The 24745-nt window shown below is 38.2% G+C and overlaps 1 protein-coding gene across 2 annotated transcripts in view; it reads right to left on the reverse strand.

Moving 5' to 3' along the window:
* Nucleotides 1-18503: 18503 nt before the first annotated feature.
* The window catches only part of FBXL4 (F-box and leucine rich repeat protein 4), a 65455-nt gene continuing 59213 nt past the window's right edge, over nucleotides 18504-24745 (reverse strand). For both annotated transcript variants that reach the window (XM_081094092.1, XM_081094093.1), the window contains exons 8-9: nucleotides 22132-22444; nucleotides 18504-20471 (exon numbers count right to left, since the gene is read on the reverse strand). In XM_081094092.1, the coding sequence (XP_080950218.1) occupies nucleotides 20308-20471; nucleotides 22132-22444 (477 nt within the window). In that variant the 3' untranslated portion in view covers nucleotides 18504-20307. The remainder of the gene's footprint in view (nucleotides 20472-22131; nucleotides 22445-24745) is intronic.

Consider the following 24745-nt stretch of genomic DNA (forward strand, 5'->3'; position numbering starts at 1 on the left):
ACTTGCCAGAATAAGCGCCGGCCCCCCTCCGCCAACATCTGCCAAAAGTATCAGTTCAGCAGGTGGAGCTGAACTTTGCCCCCTTCAGAGCCTGGTTAATTAGTCCTTTTCCCACACTGCAGGCATTCTCACCACGAATGATTTCTCCCTCTGCCTGTATCCCACCTAACATGACAAGGAGAGAGGAGAGAACCAGGACCACAGCGCGCACCCTGCAGTAGTAATGGAACTGGGAACTGGATTACAACCGGAACACCCACAATTGGGTCCCAGCCCTGCACGCAGGTGTGAGTCCCCCTGAGGGGGTCAGCTGACACCTGCAAATTTCAGTTTCTTCATGTGCAGAACGGGGATCATACTTCTTTCTTTCCAACAGTGTTTAAGTAAAGTCAGGCGAAGTAATGGACATGAGAGCACACAAAGGCAGCCCAATGGGAAGCGCTGTAGTTGCCACCCCCAGTGGAGGCCTCTGCTGTGACTGTCCAGCAAGAAACGTTCTCAGCTTAAACACAATGGTGCTGCCTGGTGGCTACCAGCGTGGGGAAGAAGAAGTGTATGCACAGCCATTTCATTGTCCAGGAAAGGCCCTGGGGGTCCTGATCAGCTTTAAGTCAAGGCTGCCACGCGCGGGATGGTTTGCATGTAGGTTGTCCAGGCTCTGGCTTGTAGCTAAACTATCATCAGGGACTCGGGCGCCCGGAGCAGTGATTGCAGGGATGGCAGCGCGTCTGTGGTGCGCGGACTAGCCCGGTACTCCTGCGAACCACTCCCTTCCTTTTAACTTCTCACTACCTCTTGACGTTTATGGCGTCCCTCGCTGGGTGTCATTTATGGCAGCCTGCATTAGTCCAGAAGGGAATAATGGGACCACACAGTTAAAACCGATCACACACACACACACACACACACACACACACACACACACACCCCAATGGCAGCAACAACTACAGCACTGACCACCAGCAGCTTATCCTGAGCCTATCCAGGCCTCCCACCTGTGGAGAGCTGGGGGGGGGGTGTGGGGGGGGGGTCCAAGGCCACATCCAGGCTCTGGGCTTGGAAATACAGTTTGGATGCAATAGGCGCTTGGCGACACCCCAGGAGTCGCTCGGAGGGGCGCTGTGTCAGAAGCCAGCCCCTCACTCTTGGGTACACTCAGCCACTCAGGGGGTCCCATCCCACTCAGAGCGTCCTTCCAACGTCCCTCCACCGGCCGGAGTCCCTGCGCCACCCCAGAGGAGGAGTGGTTCCCGCCAGCCCCTCCCTTCGCTTGTGCCAAGAGGTCCCCTTCGGGCACCTACCCGGGTGCGGATAGAGGGAGAGGTTCTGAGGGCCCCCCCACCCCCGCGGTGCTGAAGCCCTGGACCCCTGCGCGGGTGGGGCGCAGGCGAGGGCAGGGGGGCAGCTACGCGTGAGTCCCCGCGCCGGCGCCCCAGGGGAAGCAGAAGTGCAGCGGAGCAAGGGGTAGCCCGGGCGCTCCAGGGCTGACCTCCCTCCTCTGGCTGGCATGGCGGGGCGGCGGGGCTGTGCCAGTCTGTTTCACAAACACGCTGTCCCCCAGAAGTTCTCCTAGGGAGGCCAAAGGCGGTCGGGGGATGGAGCCGCCACACCATCACGGCACCCCGGGACCCAGCCGGACAAGGGTCAACGAGGTGGCCCGGTTCGGAATGCCTTGCAGCCTAAGGTCCGGTCCGCTCCCCACCGCGCTCCACCTGGATGGTTTCCCTCTGACACCCGGAGGCCCCGAGGCTCTCCCTGCCAGCCGCAACCACCCCCCACCCCCCGGGGCAGGGGAGAGGGCAGCCCCCAGCTTGACTGCCCCGGCAAGAGCCAAGGACTAAGCACTAGACGCACCTTCACCTGCTGGTAGGAAACGCCAAACCACCAGGCCAAAGGCCTGGAGCCCAGGCTGTGCGGGTACTGCTCCCCGTCACAGGGCGCTGATAAGGCAGGTACACGAACCCACACGCACTTCCAAAGGACAGACCCACACTTAATCCATTAGGATTCTTACTTGGAATAATCCAAGTTGGAAGTTAACTTAGTTTTTTGTGTTTTTTGTTTTATTTTGTTTTGTTAGAGAGGGAGTACTTTGGCAGGACGAAGAGAGAGGTGGAGTGGGCACTCTAGGAAGGAGGCACCCGGCACCATGTGAGGCGGGGAAGCAGGAAAAGGCAGAGGGTGAGAGGGGTTTGGTCCGCTGGGTGGGAGAACACAGCCGCACCGGCAAGGAAGGCTGCTAAGGGGCCCTGCGTACAGAGTTAATTGGTAGAGGGTCTTGAAGTTTTAATTAGATTCAAAAGGCAATTAAGGGCCATTGTGGAGGAGTGATCGCTGAAAATCATGCTTCAGGGAGGGAGGTGGTGCAGTGCGCCTGCAAGGTTGGCGGGAATGAAAAGCTGGGAGGGTAGGTAGAAGACTAGGCGAACAGTCCTGACAGAGTGGTCAGGGAAGTCTGAAAAAGAGAGGCAGATGGTGGTGCCAGGATGGCTGTAGGGGGCTAAACGGGAGATGGAAAGAATGGTGAGACCATGATTACCTTTGGACAGGGATAGATGAGAACAAAGGAGAATTGCAGACACTGTACTCAGTCTCAGATGTGGTGGCTTCACTAGTTTCTGTTACTTTCTGTCTCTCTGACACCCCCCCCCCCCCCACACACACACCGAGTATCATAAAGCCATCATGACAGCAGGTTTTCAGCAACGTTTATCTATTTATTGAACCTAGCTGTAAGGCTGAGCCTAGTAAAAATCAATTTAATTTCAATTCAGGAAATTGTTATTAAGTAGCTATCGTGTGCTAAACCCTTTCCTCAATGGTGTTTCTTAAACGGGGATGGAGAAAATAGGAAGGGGGAGAAAATGAACACAAACCAGAAGCCACCTTTTTTCGTGTGAAGTGGGCACTGTCCACAGTGTTGAGAAACCTGTAAGAAGGGCCACAGCCAGTCTTCGTGTAACTTCCCCAAAGGAGGCCTGCTTGAGCCACAGTACTCCTCGTTTCAAGTGTCTTCTACCACATATTTTTATCCAAATCTTTGTTTGCTTCTAAGGGAGTTAAAGGAAGGAATCCATTTTAAAGAAATTTAGATAGTATACATTAAACTTTCCTTATTTAACATGTCAAGTAAAACTATGAGGGGTTAGATTTTGGGATAAGATACTTGTTTATATAAATATTATTTCCCAATTAAAGTGCAAAACCCCCTCTTTAATATTTTCTAATCTTCAAAAGACCGGAACACGGGATGGTACACTAGATTACTCTGAGTTAGGAAGAAAGGAAGGCAAATGTGAGCAAAGGCCAGTAGAACACAAGTATGTCAATATTCTCTTGAATACAGTGTAAAGTAGCAGACTGCCAGCTTAAAGGCAGAGCATGAACTGATGGCATATAATTTCTCTTCTTTTGTATACCACAGAGAGTCACCTTACACTGGTTCTATTTTCTACTTTCCATTTTAAGTCAAGCTAACTAGGGGACCTTGTTTTGTCTTGTTATTGTCTGTTTGTTTTAAAGGTTCCTATGTAGTATTCAGAAAAGGACTTTTCACCTGAAAATGTTTGTCAGAAATTAATACTTTTTGGGATCCTGGGAAAAAATTAGAAACTATTTTCTGCAGTATTTGTCAGAATGAGATTTAGCCTTAATTAGTTAGGGAATTAAAGTTTTCTGGAGTCCTTTTTCAAGCATTTTTTCCCCACTTGCAGACACACTACTGCCAGCCCACCCACCTGCCATATTTTACAAAACGTACCACATAAAAATCCTCTTAGGTGCCAGAGAGTGGACTGCAGGGGCCATTGGCTCTGAATTAGAAGATGTATGTGAATAGCGGAGAAGCTGCCGAATGCTACCTAACTCTGTGCTTGTTATTATCATAATTGATTTGGAAAGAAGAGAAAAAAGTATTATTAAATGGGCCTGCATGGGGGGCTGAGTTATCAGAACTACCTGTATAGTAAGGCAACATTTTAGAAACCAACAAGAAATTATTTCTGAAAATCTCAGGTATCATAGATTATAATGGTACCTTAATCAGGTAATAAATATGAAGTATAAAATTCTTTTTTATAATTTGCAGCATTTCATCTAAAATAAAATATAACAAATACCTGAATTCCTACCATACCATTTAAGAAATAAAACATTGTGCCAGGCTGGTATGGCTCAGTGGTTGAGCGTCCATCTGTGAACTAGGAGATCACGGTTTGATTTCTGGTCAGGGCACATGCAGCTCAATCCCCAAGAGGGGCATCCAGGAGGCAGCCAATCCATGATTCTCTCTCATCATTGATGTTTCTATCTCCCTCTCCTTCTCTTTCTCTCTGAAATCAATAAAAAAATAAAAAAATATTTTTTCTAAAAAAAGAAAGAGAACATTGCAATCTGTTATTTGCTCCTCTGTTATGGCTCTTTAATGGCTTTTCTCTCCCCTACCAGAGATAATCACCATCCTGAATTTAGTATTTATCATCCATGGATTTCTTTATATCCTTATACATATTTTTATTCTTAAGAGTTTTTCATATTTTAAACGCTATATAAGTTACATAAAACTGTTGGATAAACCACATGTCATAGAAACAATGTTAACTATCTCAAATATAAAAGGTAGGCATCTTGGATACACTGCTACACTTTTTAGAGTTATATAATGCAATATATAGACTCCACGGCCTGTATGGCTCTTAAGTTTTTAAAAACTGAAGCTCTATAGAGGAGAGGAAAAAGTACACAACATTTATATTTTGCCTTTTTCAATAAGAGCAAAACCTAAACAATTATCAGCTTAGTTTTGTATATAAGCCAAAGAAAATAGCCTCGCATATGTGTGTACTTGTAAATGACTGTGTCCTACTACTTGCCACTTCAGAAATATTTGCTTCCAATGAAAACCATTTCTTTTTTCATTGTGAGTACTTTTATAAGTATTAAATGGTTCAGAAAGGATTCTACTGTATGCATCAAGAGCATTTGGAAATAAAAGGCATACTGGTTTTATTCTCCAATAATAAAAAACAACAGTGAAGTAGATTGTTTCCAAAGATGGTCACTGTAGCCCTTGTCCTGCACACATTCTGCAATGAGATTTTGCTACTCCTCTCATCAAGTGGTAGCTATTCCTTCCTCCCCCACCACTTCTATACAGGGTGGGCAAAGGTAGGATAATAATAATTAATAATACAATAATTAACAAATAAATAATTCAAGAATAAGCTGTTTCATGTACTCAAAATTGTAAACCTACTTTTGCTCAGCCCTGTATAAGATGGGTTGGTCCTCAAATTCAAGAAAATGCAGCCATAGAAATGAGTACATGCCTGCAAGGCTAAACTTTAAGAGACCTTGAAACTCTACTGTTGCACTAATGGAATCACTGAGGGAATGGGAGAGACATGACTCAACCAACAACCTAGCTGAACCTCAGGCCAGTCAACCAGCTAGCTGAATGCAGCCAGGAGTGAGCACAGGCAAGAACAGCATTGTCCAAACAATCCACAGAATTATGGAAAATAATAAATCATTATTGTTTTAAGCCATACATTTTGAAGTGGTTACAATGCAATAAACGACTGAGGGAAAAGAATAATATGAGACAGGTTTGTGCTGTAGGTCTGGCATATTTGCACTGTAAGGTGAAGTCATAAGAAAATGTCCACAAAGGGAGGTCTTAGTAGTTCTGAATCATAGTAAAATTTAGTATTTAAAGGTTCTTGGGTGCCATTGCTGCCCAACTCACAGTCCCCCAAGGTATAGTATGTCAAATATCAATGAGGTACTTTACACTAAATGAAAAATTTCAAGCAACCAATCCAAATGACACTGTACTTGTTACTAAATATCTGGAGAACCCTGAGCTACTCTGATATCGGTATTATTTATAATTGCCAGTTCATAATCCAAGTATACAAGTACATACCAATTTCCAGCACAACAGAAGCATATGAATATTATGTGTAAGTTGACTCAATTAGAATTCTTAGTTGGAGGATCAAAGCTGGAAAGGGTAACGCAAGAAAATGTGTTATCAGTGCTTAATAAAGCGAGAAGATGTAATCTGGCAGGAAGAAGAGGGATGGTACTCCTAAGAGCGAACACTGGAATAGATAGAGGGAACCTACCCTTTATAGGAAATGAGTGAGAGAATGAGTTGCTTGTAAGAATATATTTTTAAAAATAGTTGTATATGAGCCCAGCTGGTGTGGTTCAGTGGTTGAGTGTCCACCTATAAACCAGGAGATAAGGGTTCAATTCCCAATCAGAGCACATGCCCAGGTTGTGGGCTCGATCCCCAGTAGCGTGCAGGAGGTTAATGGATCAATGATTCTCTCTCGTCATTGATGTTTCTATCTCTTTCTCCCTCTCCCTTTCTCTCTCTGAAATCAATAAAAATATATTAAAAAGTTGTTTATGACTAGTAGGACTCTTTCATTTGCAAGTAACTGAAACTATATCTAACAGCTTAACAAATAAACAAAAACAAATAAAACAAAAAGGGAATTCATTGGCTCATGCAACATAAAACTTCTGAAATGACTTGCCCCAGGGGGACAAATGGCATCATCAGGACTGAGCCACGTTCTCTAGATCTCCTGGCAGGTGAACTCACTCTGGTGCCTGGGACTGCTGGCTCGCTCTTAATCATGTTAGGTTTGTACTCTGTACTATAAGATGCCCCAGCTTGAAGAGTTCCACCTAAGCCCAGAATTAATCTCATTGACCATCTTTTTAAATAACCAGGATGTGCATGTACCTTTGTTTACCTGTGTGTGAGGCTGCAATGCTCTGATTGATCAGTCCTGAGTTCACATGCCAACTTTTAAAACCAAGGCATCAGCTCCATTCAAACCATGTGTCCTGAGAGTTTGAGAGGGGTATTTCCCGAAAGAAAGTCAGGGCAGTGGTTCAAGAAGGGTTAAAGAGTGGCTGGATAGGCAAAAAATAATAAATATTTTAAAAAAGAAAAATGTGTCTACTATAATTAATGTACTTTTAATATAGTAATGCTTATATTTTACACACCTCTAGTCTAAGAACTAAAAGTAAGAGTACTTGGGGAGCTCTTTTTCTTTTCTATCTTGACTTAGCAACTTAAATAGGTTATATCAATATTTAAGTGAGCTACAAAAGTGAAGATTGTTAGTCTCAACCTATAGTTCCTTTATATTTTACAGTAATAGATCTTTATAGGAAACTACTCTAAGAAGATTAAAGATTTCATCTAAAAATGTACTTATTTGAAATTCCACAACATTCTTAATGAAAAAAATATTATCTGCATAATTACATTAAATGGCTTCTGGAATACATTACCACTAATGATGCTAATAGAGTTAGACCAGATGCAAACTATAAAAACATCCATTATCTTTTGTCCTTGAAGGAACTTCAAAAATCGCTTTTTTTTTTCTTGTAGGAAGCCTACTAATGCTATACTCTAATTTCTTGTATGTTGTGTTGTGGTAAACTGTTATACAGAGCCTCAATATCCCACGGAAATTTCTGAAATGATCCTGAAAGTATATATCATTTTGTACTTTCTTCTGTGGCCCAATTTCATATGTCATTAATTTAATTAATATAGTAGCCAACATATTTACATGATTTTTCTTTTTCTTCCTGGCTTTGTAGTTAGCCTACAGATACTAGGTAGCACCATAAACAACAAAATCATTTTGTACTATTTTATAAGAAATAAATTATCATTATCAGTAATACATACTGAAAATAGATTTCATTGTGCATCAGTGTTATGTTAACTAACAGAATTTACAAAAATTGTTGTCAGTGATAACGTATTTAATTGAAATATTCTGGGCCTCAAGTTCATAAAAAAGCAAAAGTCCTATAAAAGTTATGTTAATTAAAAAAAACAAAGCAGGTAACAGGATATTGAAATCTACACTTGAAGTTCAATGAATGACTAGATCTCTTCAATAAAGTATATGTAATGCAAACTTCTACTAGCTTTGATAAAATGTTTTCAATCCAGTTAGTAAAATCTCTTTATTTCCTTTATAATCTGTAGGTCACAAGGGTTTGGGGCCTTGTTGAGAAGTGTATTAGGGTTATCCAGAGAAACAGAACCAATAGGATGTATATGTATGCATGTATGTATATATATTTATACAATATTATAAGGAATTGGCTCCTGGGATTGTGGAGGCTGGCAAATCCAACATCTCCAAGGTGGGCTGTCAGGCTGAAGACTCAGCAGAACGCAATGCTCCTTTGAATCCATAAGCAGGCTGCGGTAGGAACAGAAAGAGCGAGTGTTGCAGATGATGCCCAAACATGGCCTGATGGAAAATCTCTCTTGCTGGAGGGAGGCCAAGCATTTTGTTCCATTCAGGCCTTCAACTGACTGGGTAAGGCCCACCTACATGAGGGAGGGCGTTATCTTTAATTGAAGTCCACCAATTTAAGTGTTAATTTCATCCAAACACAGAATACACCCAGAATAATGTTTGACTAAGTATCTGGGCACTCTGTGGTGCCCAACTGATACATAAAGTTGACCATCTCAAGTGCACCCCTTGTCAACGTGGCATTCATACATATCTCCTGAATCCCATATATTATTAACCCCCACATAATCTCCATTATTAGTCTTCAAATAAAGAGAAGAGGGTCATAATTCCACCTAAGATACAACTATTCTGCATACAAAGACGAGAAATGCCCTAACCCTTTCCCCAGAAGAGGATGCAAAACGTTCTTAGATGATGTTTACTCTTCTTGATGACCATGATTTAAATACTGTGATGGAAAGTTAACAATATGTAAACACTATGATAGGTCAATGCATCTGATTTACATGAAAAGGAGATGAAAAGGAAGGAAGACAAAGATATTTGCTAAACAAACACACATTCATAACACAATAAGGAGTAAATATTGATGAGAATCAGTCCTTGTTTTTGTAACTGGTCACATGATCATCGCTGGTATTCATGACTACCTCCTTCCACTACTCAGTGCTGGTCCCTGTTCTTTACCTGGTGAGGTGACCCAAACCTTCATTCCTGACAGGCTACTGGCACAAGGGGCATTTCTAGGCACCAGACCAGGGAGTAAGTAACAAAGTAGGCAAGTTTAGGCCAGGGAGGAGAGAATGTCCAAATAAGTACACTGTCTGAATGTGGTTAAATCTTACTTTACTAAAAATGTTGTAAACATTGCAACAGCCACTTTTTTTCCCCTTTAGTTTTCAAAGTGTTTTGAACCTACTGTCTAAATTACCTCAGTTCTGCTCCAGTCAGGCATATTTTTATGGCATAAAAGCCTCTACCTGTACATAAGTTGGTGTTAGAGGGCATGTATCAGAGGAGGTTGAGGAATATATTATCCTTTAGCTTTGTTTTTCAATCAAGAAGATTTCTAGTTTGCAGAGGAAATCCTGAATGCTATTGCTTATTCATACACCTACCCCATACATGTATCACACGAAGGTAAGTGCTCTGTTTTATGGGGATGTAAATCTGATTCCTTCCACCAAAACTGAATTCTTAGTTGGAGTTTCATATCTCAATTAGGTAATTAAAACTTGTTGAAATAAAATATCAACTTTAAATCGCCATAATTCAAAACAAAGTATCACACATAATTTTAAAATAGACTAGAAAAACACGGAATGAAAAGAGTTTGCAAAAGGGATGATAAATCTGAAAGTAATACATTAAAATAACTTTCAAAATAGATGAGAAATTAAAAGAAAATAAAACTGCCTTTAAAAATATCACTTACCTTGTATATTAAAGACAAACCAAGCTGTAGTTACTTTCCAGGAAAAAAACCAAAACACCTGAGTACCTACTGTTAACTCAGTATCTACTATGTGCCAGGTATTCTAAGTCCTGGAGATGTAGCAGTGAATAAACCAAAGTCCTTGTGCTTACAGAACTAAAAATTATAAAGGAGTAAACATAAATCAATATATGTCAACTAGTCATAAGTGCTATCAATAAAAATATAGCAGTGTACAAAGGTTAATAGTTGATGGGGGGAAGGGAATATCCTATTTTATTTTAGATGGTCAATAAGGGTCTCTCTGGATAGGCAATATTGGAGCAGAGACTGAAGGAAGTAAAAGCTAGCATGGTGAAGACATAAGAACACTGCAGCAAGGAGCAAGGTGTAGAGCGCAAGGAGCAAGAAGGTTCAGGATCCTACCGGATAAGGGCTTTTAGGTTTTCAAGCAGAGAAATGACATCTGACTGTGTTTTAAAAGGCATACGAAGGCTGTGGGGCTTAGAAGGTAAGGAAACCGTCTTTCCTTAGAAGCAAGGAGACTAGATGTAATAAGCCAACTTAGTTCTAATTTTGTAATATTTCATTCTGAGATAAATCCACCCTGTATGCACCTGGAGAACGCTAATAGTAATCAAAGCACTTTCACTTCAAAGGAATACTAAGATATTTTGGTTGCACATTTCTAAAATTTATACATGAACCTAAGTCTATCACTTACAGAGGTCCAATACACTAAATGTGGTAACAAAGAAAAAATCAAGTTCCTGAAGACAAAATGCACACTCCAAATAAAGAATGTATAATTAAAAAAAAAAGAATGTATAATTGAGAAACATGATATTAACAACTAATTTTAAATTATCATACTAAGTATAGAGTATTCCAGTATGTGGAGCTTTATTATTATTATTATTACCAAAATAATTTAGAGGGCTTGTACTGTTTAGACTAGTTTAGACACCTTGGCGTGCTTGTTAAAATGTAGTGTTCTGGGTTCTATATAGTCTCAAAATCTCCAAGGGTTTGGGGACTGGAAATTTACATTTTAAACAAGCTCCCAGATGATTCGAACATATAATGACATTTAAACCAGCAAATCTCAGAGTAATTGAAGAGTATTAGTTTGAAATTAAGATTAAAAACAAGGAGGATTATAGTCTATTTATCTCAAATCCATTTTTGAAAAGGATGGGATATGAATAAAGGAAAATTAGAATTCCACTGCTCTGTGATAATTCTAAGAAAAACAATGAGTTAAACTATAACAAAAATCGCATAAGAATATGCTTAATTAGATGGCAATAAAAAAAAGCACTAGAATAAAAGATTTACAGTAAGACTGACCTTAGGAAGTTGGTAGAACAACTTTATTATTTTACAAATGAGTAAACTGAGACTCAGAAAAGTTAAGTATCAGTCAAAAAGTAGCACAGTCCTGCTTATGGACTCCTCATGACTCCTGTCTCCCTTCTATTGATACCATGACTACACCATCGATTACCTAGGAACATGTCTATTAATTTATCATATTTTTTATTCACCACAGAATCAGGTAACAGTGATATTTGGGAAAATATCTTTGTTTTCCTAAAAGTAAAATACAAAGAGTGAAGAATCTTCTAAAAAATTCTGAACCAACCTATTAAGTAGGTGTATATTCTAAAACCTATTATTTATTACATTAAACTAGGTTTATATTTTTCTTTTAAAAAAAATTAAGAGATTTCCTTTCATTATTTTGACATACTTTAGCTACTCAGAGTAAGCTCAAATATCTGTGATACCCAGGGTATTAGTGTTCAGAATTATTTTTTCCCAATACCTTTGGCTATAACTCATAATGGCCCCCTGTATGAAGAGTAGTCTTGTTGCTCAGTGACTGGGCTTGGCCTCATGACTTGTCTTGGCCATCAGATGTGAACAGATTAGATGATTAGTACATCCACTTAAACACTTTTAGCTCCATTTCACATTGCTGCCAATTCTCTTGCCTCTGCCCCTGCCACTGGAAGGGCTTAGCCGGGTCAGGCCTTCTCTTTCAGCCTAGGTCCTGGATGGAGCAGACCTGACCTGGAATCACAGCAACCAATCTCCAGCAGCCAACAGGCCACATGAGTGAGAAATACATGTTACTGAAAGCCACTGAAATTTTGGAGGTTGTTACTCTGCTCTCAAATCTGGACCAAAAATCTGGTACCTGAGCCAGAAAGATATCAAAAGTAAAAATTCTGAAGTCCCCAAGCCAAGAATCTTTGTTATAAAGATGTGTAAGTATCTTATCAATGTGCCTGTATAAACATTAGTGATAGAATGTTTTTATGTGTTTTAGACTTTGGTATATGACAGGTACGGATTTGAGTTATGGTCATTTGTGTTTGGAAAATAGGAGTAATGAATCTACATGACAATTTTGTAATGTAAAATTGCACCAATGTGCAGAAAGAAAATGTCACAATTTATCTAGGGATGTAATTTCAAAGTCCACAGAAATATATGGGAATGTGTTTTAAAATTATAATCCCACAAACACATATTTGGGATATCTATCAATTTATGAGCAATGTCAGATTTACATCAGCAAATATAATTTACTTCCCCTTAATTTTTAAAAAGTTTTCCTTCTTATTAGCCTTAAATTTTCTACTAATGATTATTGAATATTTGTTTAGGAAAGTTAATTTTATTCTTTTAATATATCCAGTGGCAAGGACGAATTTCATATGATGCTGAAGGACAATTTGACTACAGATAACACAAACTCGGGGAAATCTAGCTATAGATTATTATGCCTATTTTTTTCAGAAATTATGCAATCAATGTTTAATAATTTCATCTGGCAGTGGTGAGCTAGAGCCAGTTCCTATCAACTTGAAAGAGCAAAGTGTGTGCATCTCATCCCAGCTCAGCATTGACTGACTTCACATTGGTAGCCTGAAACTGGTCATGGAGGGAGAATTTACACAATAATTGGAAGGCACTACAAATTAGGGCTCTTTCCTCCACCAGAGTTGGTGGTTCCACATTTCTCCATGCACCAGTAGGCTTAAACATTCACCTTCTTTAACATTTGATACTTTAATATCAAAGCATAAAAAACAGATGGCCTAATTTGATTTATGAGGGAGGAGTTAAGGCTACAGATGTAAAACTGGAGCTGAGTGGCTTCTTAGAGGCGGAGAAGGACCGAAAGCATGGAGGAATGAGGCCTGGTGCTGGCGCAGGAACACGGCTCTGCTCGGACTCTAGCCTGGGCCCAGGTAAAACAGGTGCACCTACAGAAGGAAACGAGACTCTTGGCTTTGGCAGGAGTGTTAGAGATGGGAACGCGGAAGACTTTTGAAAGGCAGAAGCAGAAGAGCAGTCAGAGTTGGACAGTGTTTCTCTTCTCTGGGTAGTTACATGTGGTCAGACACAATGCTGACAAACTGCAAGGATAACAAGCGAGGTACACACATTTTAAGGTTTTTCAGTTTTTCTCTTTATAAAGACTTATAAATAGTTTAGGTTTTACTATGTAGATTTATTTGTAGGACTTTTAAACGAAGAAAACAGGGCTTCAATACTATCAATCCTTTATTTGAAGTATCTATCCACAAAAACATCTCGAGTAAGAAAAACGGTGTGCCAATATATTTGTTCGTATTAACAATTCTCGAGCTTTTGTTGTAATCTTAGCAGCAATTTATAAATATTCTATAGCACATATTGCAAAAATGTGTGCAATAGAATTTGCACTTAAAATGTTTAACAAAATAAATGAAACACATTTATTTGAGAGACTGAAATAAATATATATGTATGTATATATATGTCACTACACATCTACAGGGTTCACATAAAAGTATGATTCTTGTACTAAATTAACACTTGCCTTCATTCACAGACTTCAGAAAACAAATGCTAGTAATATATTGTACTTGCTATACCCATTTTTAAAAAATTACATATCAAACAAATTTAAAAGTCACTGATCAGAAGTTAATTTAAAATTTTTACTTTTAAAAACTAATGCACAATTAATTTATTAGAATAGTTGGTGGACTAGCACAACATATAAATAATAAAGCAATGTGAGACTGGAATCCTACAAATATTAAAAATCACCAGATGGTACAGCTGTTCCTTTAGGCATTCCCAATAACTAGAAATGGGTCATATTTCAGAGAAAAGTAAGCACAAATTCTAAAAGTCTAGTATAAGAATAAAAGATGAGTTAGAAATTATGGGCCAAAAAGAGTAATCATGCTCAGAAATATTTTTTTTTAAATCACATCACCGAAGTATCATTTAACTTCCTAATCTTCTTAAATAAATTAAAAATATCTGTTAGGAACAAATTACAATGCATAATCTTTAGCAAGTACATTAGAAGTCACTGTAGCGAATACCTTCCATAATATACCATATAGTATTTCTTGGCTGCATTTTCCAAATTGTGCTCTGAGAAACTAAAGTTTTCCAAAGCACATTGACAGGCATTCCAGCAAAAATTAGGAAACACCACGGACCTTAACTCATCCCACCTTCACAATGTCCATTAGATATTACTGGTTCTAAAGTTCAGCAGTAAAGAAATATGCCTTACATTGCTGAGTCCATTGCATCCCATGCTTATTTCACCAAAACAGGATTTTTTCTTGGCACTAACAATTTTTGAAAATTGCTATTATAGACATGCATTCTGTAAACCCACCCCCCATCCCAATCTGTGCCTACACACTGATGTCAATACTTATTTGTTGTCTGTATTATTGTGAACTAAATGGATAGATGTGTCTTATCTGTTGCCATTTATTCCACACTAGCTCCCCAAAAGCAAACTGGGCATGACTAAGAACTGTGGGACAACTTAGGAGCTAATTAGTAATGAAGGAACTGGCTTCTACAAAAAGCAAATAAACACCACAGTACATGATACCTTACAAGTAAAAATAGGAAAACACTATATCAAACTTTGTTTTATGTGACAAGCCAAACTTTAAGTCAATAAATCCCATTTGGTGGAATTACAGAGAAAGGAGAAAGAATAACAGTGTGAACTCAGTTTAGTTTAATTGCAGACTTGTGTAATTTTAGATTTTAAAATGCATCTCAGCTGATGTCATTTCATAGCATGAGGATGGATTGTTAGTGTTCAGCCCACAGATGATGGCTCATCTTCCAGGCTTATCCTCATCTCATTTCATAGAGGCTGTGACACAAACCTATTTACTCAAACCTTCCATTATATACAGCAGTGTCTTGACATGATCCGTTTTGAAAGTGAGCTAATGAGATACCCAAGCTTATCTTATTATTCTAAAGTATAAAATAATACAAACAATGAAGACCATTAGATATGGAACAGCATTTTTATACAAATATAATTTAAAACACTGTCTGTACAGATTCTCACTTGTAACAGAAAGACTACCTACTCAGTTTATCTGCATATGACTGCTTTGCTTTTACATTTTCCTTAAAAATTTTATAGTCAAGACTGCACTAATTTACTTTAAAATACATTGATGATAATCTTCCTTCCTCTTAAAATGTCATATTTCTTCCTTTCTTTTTTTAAAAAACTATTTTTATTAATTTTAGAGGGGGGGGGGCAATGATGTGAAAGAGAAACATCAATTGGTTGCCTCTCCACCAGGACCGAATCTACAGCCGGACATGTGCTCGGACCGGGAATTGAACCGGCAACTCTTCAGTGCCCAGAACTATGCTCAACTGAGTCACACTGGCCATTGCATCTTTTTTCTTTCAAACCATTAGTAGTATGCAAATATATTAAAATTTAAGTCAGAAATTCACTTATAGGCAAACATTTTAAGCATTATTTCCGCTGTGACCAAAGAAATATCTTGGTCTCTATTCATATTTATAAAAAATGTGTATCATTATCTCGATTAATTTATCTTTTACCTTTTGACTTCTAGCTATTGCTACCAAACATCACCTCATTTGTTTATTGACATTAATGTACTGCTAGAGAACTACGCTCCAAGTATAAAATGATAGATGCTAAAATAGTGTTTTGGCAATAGCTAATATTCTGTTAAGGGTCAATGACAAAATTTTCATAGTGGCTAAAAAAAAACCAATGCTCTTCTGAAGTACCAATATTAAATGTGCTAAAGGGGATTGGGGGACTAGATGAAGCACTGATAAATGTGTGTAAATGGCTTTGAAAATGACTGTCATTAATAGTATTCTCTTAATACCTTAAGTAGAAAATGAAAAGCCAAATATTTATTAATAATATATATGGTAACCAAATGTAATTTTTATTGACTTCCTGGTTAGTATTATACTTGCAAATATGAGTTTTTGGTATTTAATTAATTCCTGGAAAGCACCAAAAAAAATAAAAAATAAAAATACTTCCGCAAATGCTTTGTTATACATTGGCTCAAAGCTAATCACTCCAAAGGGAAGGGAGAATATTAACTGTCTAAATGTATATATTTTAGGGTCTTATTTCAAGCAGTTTAAATTGAGAGGATCCTGTGATTATACTCACAAAGTCAGGGGCATGTTGTTATCTATTACTAGCCACTGGGAAGATCATTTATCTTACCAAAATGCTGAGGTAAAAGAATTATAAAAAAACTAAGTCAGTTGATAATGCTAGTAACAATGGGTCATCTGGCTTCAAATTTTAATGGATAGTCTGTATGTTCTCTCTTGTTAAGGAAATCCTGGTACAATGTTGGTGGGAATGTAAACTGGTACAGCCATTATGAAAAACATTATGGAGGTTCCTCAAAAAATTAAAAAGAAAATACCATATGATCCAGCAATCGCACTTTTGGGCATACATATATATAAAAAAATAGGATCTCAAAGAGACATCTACCCTCCCACATCAGACATTTAGTTATGTAAACAACCTAAGTTTCAGTCAACAGATGAATGGATAAAGAAAATGTGGTATGTGTCTGTGTCTGTGTGTGTGTGAATACCATTATATATACCATTATAATGGATTATTATTCAGCCTTAAAAAGGAGGAAATACTAACATTTGCAACAATATGAAAGAGCCTTGAGAACACTGTGCTAAGTGAAATATACCAGACACAGAAAGGCAAAGTGTGATCTCAATTATATGTGGAATCTAAAATAGTCATATGCATAGAAGCAGAGTACAATGGTGGTTACCAGAAACTGAGGGAGGGGGAAATGGGGAGATGTTGATCAAAAGGTACAAAGTTAAAAAAAAAAGGAGACATATGTAATACTCTTTGTAATACTTTAAGCAATAAAAAAAAAAGAAAAAAAAGGTACAAAGTTTCAGTTATGCAAAATGAATAAGTTCTGGAATTCTAATGCATAACAATGTGGCTATAACAAAAAAAAAGTGATATCTATCTGAAGAGGTAAATGTTAATTAGCTTGAATGTGGTGATTATTTCACAATGTAAATGTATATTAAATGATCAAGTTGTATACCTTAATATATACATTAATAGAAATGTATACAATATATACAATTATCAAATATATCTCATAAAAATGTCAAAACTCTTATGTTATGGTAACAAGTTTGGTTTTTCTCTAAGTCAATAAAACACTGTACTTCATTTTAAAATCTGAATGGTAAAATGAGAAAGATAAAGGCTGAGAACAGGTTTGAATATGGTTTATAAAATTAGGAATGGACAAACATGGGTTTACTAATTGATTTGAAAATATCTTAGAACAGGAGTTACAAATTCATTCCACAAACCAAACCCAGACTACCTCTTAAATATGTTTTTTTTTTTAAATTTTCTAATGGCAAAAAAAAAAAAAATCAAATAAAAGGAAGATTATTTTGTGATACATGAAAATTAGACGAAATTCAACTTTTCGTGTCCATAAGAAAATAGACCTTTATTGGACCCTGGGCACATTCATTCATGTATGTATTGTCTATGGTTGCTTCCACACTACAATGGCAGAGCTGAGTAACTGCAACAGAGACCTACATGGTGCTCTCATTGCTTTGCATTGCTGCCTAGCACATTACAAATTATAGAGATGTAGTTTATAACTACTAGCATTTTGAATGGCACATAGATTGTCATACCACAACATTTTAAAGTTTTCAGTACATACCAATAATGTCAGAATATGAGAGAAAGAGAGAACTTCAAGTGTCATGTGTTTAAGGCACAGTGAACAATGGATTATTTTGTTATTGAATTAAATGGCAAAGCATTGTTTAACATGCAGTGACACTGTAGTTGTTTTGAGATATATATATATATATATTACCAAACTAAGTATTCTCAATTTATAGAATGCAGTGACCAGAGAAATTAGAAAATTAAAACAAGGTATCTCATCACAGCGGAATTTATTTACAAAAATGAAAATAAAGCTGTAAAGTAAGTTTTGGAGTGGCTCATTTGTTAGCCAAGCAAAGAAAGCCTTTTCACCAACAGTGAGTTCATTAAATTATTTTTGATTCATCAGCTGAAGAGATGTATCTAAAATAAACTTGCTTAAGACTATTAGCTGTTTGTCAAGAACAGTTGCTTGAAAGAATTGAGAACACTGGGAACATCAATGTAGTCAATAAAAACAAACAAGGCAAATCAAATGATTCTGAGTGGTTTCCCATGGTTCTTGATGAATCAAAGATGTTACTGATACTGCCTAGTTATTGTTGTTTATTTGATAAATCAATGCCGGGGTCCAACCTCAGCAGGTCCAGGGGTTCCCAAAGGCGTAGACGGAGTTGGCGAAGAAGGAATGACACGGAGACAGCGTTCAGTTGATCAGCAGCCTAGCCAGGATCTCCAGCCAAGTTCTGGTCTCGATCTCCAGAGAGGTTCTGCTGTTTATTGTTTTGTTACATCCGTATTTATACCAGTTGATTTTAATCCTGTCAATTTCTATTACAAAGGTTAGGGCGTTTCTTATCTCCATTCCAGGGAGTAAAGATTATGTAGCTTAAACATGATTGTTTGTAGTTAAAGTGATTAACTACCCGCCTGGCACTTAGTTAAGGAGTTTCATCCCCTCCCTAACTTCAGGGAAAAATTCCTACCTGGGGAAACAACCTTTCTAGGAGAGGCATCCCCTCCCTGACTTCAGGGAAAAATTCCTACCTGGGGAAACAACCTTTCTCAGAGAGGTGACCTTGGTTAAAACACACAGCGCTAAGGGGAGCAAACATATTAAGAACAGTATGCTATATACGCCAGGTCCCTTGAAACATATGCTGTGCAGATGTTTCTTTCCTGCAGCGACTGTGTCAAGCAGCAAGGATGGACCGGCTTCCGGCAAATCAATGCCAAGGTTGAATTGTCTGAAGAGTTAGTGTCCATGAGTACTATGTGTGGAATAATTAAAGGCACGAATATTTTCTAAGAAGTTAAAAAAACCTGATTTCAGGACAATCTGAAGAACTTGCTAAGATGTGTTAGAACTGGTGATGGTAAAAATATGTGTGGAGCAAAAAGAAGACTTAGTTGGTCAAATTTACAAAGCTTGTAAAAATATAAAGTGTTAAAATCCATGGTTATTTATGTATTATTCATCAGCAGGTACTTTGTGGAATATATCTGACTCAATCTTTTGTTACTGAACTAGTATTGTCATCTAGCAGTTTGCTGGCTTAGCAGTGGTAGTTTTACTGTTTTTGAGCTCAGAGCTGATATTGAAATTTTTCTGAAGAAGAAATACCCTCAACCACTATTCTGAAACACTAAAGGGCTTTGGAATTTAGCTTTTGTTGTAGACTTGACAAATGCTTTTTTATGAATTCAACCAAAAATTATTTAACCAGTTCAGCATAATGAGAACAGTTATCCCCACTGTATGTGGGTTTCACTGGGATTCAAGGAGTCTCCAGACTCAAGGAAAGTTCTAGAGTCGTGATTCTCAAAAGGGAGCCCTCAGACCACCACCACCAGCAGCCACACCTGTCTGACTACTTATTAGAATCGCAGATTCTACTGAATGGAAAGCTCTGGGAGTGGAGTTAAACAGTGTTTATATAGGAAACATACTTATGCAATTCTGATGACAACTACATTGTTTGAATTATGAAGTAACATCAAGCTTATCTTATCAAAAGGTGAGATAATAAGCAAGCTCTCTGTTTTCACATAAATCTGCAACAGATTTTCTAAGCTCAAACTATAGGTCCAAGTGGATTTTTTTGGACCCTGATGCAAGTATAAAGGAAATTTCTATTTCCCAATAACCATTCAGTTGTGCAATTGAGGAGCCTCCGCCTAACATTCAATTGGAAGTGATTAATCTGCAATGTAATAACATGCTAAAAGAAAATTATCAGGAGAAGAAGGAATGTAATAGAATTCCATCAATGCCTTCCAAGTGATAAATATGCTAAAAGAGAATCATATTCTTCTCATGAATTAACATATGTATTTGGCAATACCTATCTGTATTTCATAATATTTCATATTTTTCTTTAAAACCTACAAATGTCTTCATGGGTTAAGACATTTCCACCATTATAAAAACCACACAACACAAAACAAAGTCAATTCTAACATATAACCCCACAAAAGCACACTGATTTTATTATAGAACATACATTAAGTCACTGAGTAAAGCTCTTTTTTATGAACACGTTTGGAAAGCTCCCATTGAACTCAAGCACAGCTCTATTGTCAATTTGAGAGCAGAAGGACACATCAAGTAGAGAAAGATCTTTGCATGATTCCAGGAGTTTTCTTAAGGACATCGGACTTACCATTCTTGTTCCTGTTCAAAAAAACAAAACCACATAAAATACTTTAAATAGAATATTTATATAATGTTCTAATAAAGAGTCCCTTTATTACTGATTGTTTAAAATACACTTCAAATAAATTGCCTTTTAAAAATTAAAAGAATTTCTTAAAAGACTTCATTTCTTAAAAGAATTATAGTCCTGTAAACAAATATGCACTGAATTTTCCCAGCCAATTTGGCATCACCTGTCAATACTTTACCCATTATCTTCATTCCCACCTCCTGCCCCTTCTAATCAGCTCCTCCAGACTTTCCTATTTCTGTCACCCCAGTTCAAAACCATTTGAATCTCTTTTTCTTAATCCATGGCAGCTATGCTTACAACCTCTAATTAGATTCAACCTCTAATTCCATGCAATACAATTACTGAATAACTACCCTGTAGAAACTTGTTTCAAGCACTGGAGACTCAAGAAATTCAGTGACCAGGGTTGAAGGCTATTAACTACAACACAACTTGATAAGTTTATGGCAAGTGGTGGGTGTAAAATGGCAGTACTGGAAGACAGATGATGGATGATGAGTACTAGTTAGCCCATGTTAAATTTGAAGTAATTATAGGATATTCAGATGGAAGCTAAATTATCACTAGGCTATAAGATGTCATCTGTTGGAACATACCTTCCTTTAACTACAGCTTTACTAGGGGAGAAATATCACAATTGTATTACATAATACATCTACTGGGATGGGGATTAAAGTTTCTGAAATGTTAACCCATGACTTTTTTCTGAGAACTCCTTTCTCCTCCCCTCCCTGACATGAGCTGTGGAAGCTGTAACTACAACTGCTACCCAGGCTGTGACTGGCCCCTCACCAAAGCAATACAGATTCTCCTGAAAATTTATCATTGGAATTCAGTAAAGCCTTCAGTGTCCATATATCCTTCAAACTAAAGACATGGAGAACTGAGTTGGGTCTGTTATATTTGGCCATGTCTACTTAGAGAAGCAAAGATAACATGATGACGAAAAACAAGGCAAACCAAAGCGAGAACCAGACATAAAGACTGTGAGCATACAGCTGCAGAGGCAGGGATAGGGGGCAGGAAAAAGGAAGGGAAAACAGAAAATAGCTTCTTTGCTTTTTGATGGTTTTCCAGTCCCTCCTGAGGATGGACCATAGCTAGCTCCTACTGATGCTGGACTTACCATTGCATGATTCTGAGGGAGATGGGATCTGAGGGAGACACCTGTATCTTCATAATAGTTTTTTTTTCTTATGCTTAAGTTATCTTGAGTAGGTTTCTGTTATGTAAGACCAGAGAACGTCAACTAAGACACTTGGCTATGTGGTTTTTGGTTTTGTTTTGTTTTTACCTAGGATCATGATTATTTTATCTTTGCCAGTCTTGGTCATTACAATCTGAGTTTCCTGATAAGTTAGAAGTTCCTTAGAAGTTCCTAAGAGAATGCCAGGGTAGGAAGTTGGAGAGTGAAGATGTAACTAGGCTAGGGTCCCCATCCTAGGTTTCCAAAGCACTTCCTATCAAACCAAGTAGTCTTATCAGGACAAAATTTTTATTGTATCCAAGTTTTATGTTTTTTGGTGTGTGTTCTTTTTTTGTAAAATGTCTGAGATCAGCTCTAATGTCAAGGCTTTAAAACAAACTGATATACTGCATCCTTACCTAGTATGTCCAGTTGCCGTAATCTGGTACAATTATATGCCAGTTCCTCAATGTCTGTGTCACACACAGACCTGTTGGCCGTAAGAAAGAGTTTTTGCAAGTTTGGGAGGTGGCGTGCCAGTTTGGCAAAGCACCCGGTGCTGCTCTGCAGAGTAGGACACCAACCGAGGTCAAGTTCCTCCAGGAGCGGACACCCAGATGCCAGCTCTGCTATCCCATTCTCAGTGATGTTCTTGCAACGCCACAGATCCAGGGTGCGCAGTTTCTTACACTTGGCCCCTATCATGCTGGCGATCACATCATAGTCTTCAATCTGGAAGTCAAATAATTCCCATCTTTTACATATTATGCTCAGAAATACGAACAGTTTAGAGAGCAAGTTAAAACATTCTTAATCATCCCCTGTTGTTTGCTTCCATGTAAACATACCCACATTCTCATTAATATAGATCTGCCCACTCATCTCACAGACCTGCCACTGTTTCATAAGACAGCAAGAGTAATCACTTACTTAAACATCTATTTAACAGAACTCCAGACAGAGGACGTTAATGAATGAAATCCCAAAGCAGTCTGAAATCCTCAGTCTCTCATGAAGAACCTGACGATTCTGAGCTGCTCCTGTATGCCTCCCAGTTTGATCTTGCTGCTGCTACTCACTGACAAGGTCTAGCTTCTTATATTTTAGATATAATTAATCAACTTTGGGAGATATATAAGATCTCCCTGATAAAGGTGTACACTTTACTAGGCTCTAAAACAGTATGTGAATAGGTTGTTAGTACTAATAAGGATATTAGTTTTGGGTGAAAGTAGACATTTGGGGACTGAATATACAACACAAAAAAAATTTAGATTATGTATGTTCATTACTGTCATTTATAGGAGGTATCCAATGATTTAGCTCAAGGTCACAGGATAAGCCTTTACTAACCAAGGATTAAACATTTAAGTTCATGGGCTTTACATGCTTTAATACTGTTTCTTTAAATAGGTGCTTAAATTTTAAGAGGTTCATTTGATTTTGTAATCAGGTATCAAAATTGTCACCAGAAGTTAAAAGGAAACAAAATAACAAACACTCAGATAATTTCCTTTTGTTTATTTGTTAATCATATTCTCCATTACTACTCGCCAGCACCACTCCAGATGCTAGGAACAACAGTGAGTCAACAAACACTGTGTTCACATTTTTAGGAAAGACATACAAATAATGAGCAAAATAAACTCAGAGAGCGGTAAGTGGTATGAAGGTAGTAAAGAGGGGGGTGTGATAGCAATCGGAGAGTCAGGAGTTAGCTGAGGGAGGGCGAGGTGCTGCTGTGATCTCCAGGGTGAGCGCAGTGCATTCCAGGGACAGGAATGAGATCAGCATGGGCCTGGGGAGTGCAGGACAGGACAGGCTGGGAGGACAGAGAGTTATGCTGGGGCCAGGCCATTAGGCCATGAAGGCATCTGACTTTTATTTTAAGTGCTAAGGAAATCAATGGAGGGTTAGAAACAAATGTGATTTATATGAAAACAAACAAAAATCCCTCTTTATTCTATCTGAAAGAGCGCCTATGGTGGGTAAGAATGGGGGAGGAGGCCCAGTGAAAAAGCCTGCACTAGCTTAGAGGAGAGACGACAGGGGTTTGGGTTAAGGAAGTAACAGAGGAACTGGAGAAGTAGACAGATTTGGGGCTATACTTTGAGTCAGAACCTAAGGCTTATGGACTAGATATAGTGGTGATAGTCTCTGGTCTTTAGCAACTGCATATGGTAGAGTCAGGTAGAAGCCCTGAGAAACAGATTGGGGAGGATATAACTACTCACATCAGTGAGTGTACCTGAATAACAGAGACCTGTAGTGCAGCCAATTTGCTTCTTTAGAAAGAAACATTCAAAACTTTCTGAAACCCATGATTCTGATTGCTATTATTTTGATAGTCAGAAATAAAATAGCAAGCTAACCTTTTGGTAAACTGACAGAAAAGAAACTGAGATAAACATAGTATTAAAGTATCAACAAAGAGTTATCTCTGTTGTTGTCCTGGTAAACTCTGGACCTGCTGTGAAGTAAGAACTATGGCAGGCATGAAATATTTTGATTAGGATGGTAGTAGCAATATTAGCATTATTTCTGAACTTTAATGTCAAGTCCTTAATATTTAATTTCCTGACAACAAATATCAATGGTAACAATATTTTATTAGAGATTACATACTTTAAATTAAAAGTAGCTTATTTTTCTAAAAGAGCATTTACCATAGTGTATTACATATTAATAAAAGGAAAATCTAATGCTGAATTAGTGGGCTCACAACACCATATCCAGAGACCAGGGTGGGCCTGAGCCCATAGTTAGACTTTAATCAGGCCTAACCACCAGTATTTAAAACTACAGGGACATGGAGACTAATATGTCATTTTAATTGGCCTCTCCAGCCTACCTTGCCGAACCTTGAGGCATCTCTGAAGCCACTGCTGAGCTCTAAAAGATGTTCAATGGGATCTATTTTCTGGTCAGTGACTGTCCCTGTTGATTCCAAGTCTAGGAACCTCTCTGGAATCTTGCAATCATCCTGCTTATTCTGATCTTCCTAATAAGTGGATGCAAAACTGAAATAGTTGG

The sequence above is a fragment of the Myotis nattereri genome (assembly GCF_964212035.1).
Source record: "Myotis nattereri genome assembly, chromosome: 6".
NCBI classification, from domain to species: Eukaryota; Metazoa; Chordata; class Mammalia; order Chiroptera; family Vespertilionidae; genus Myotis; species Myotis nattereri.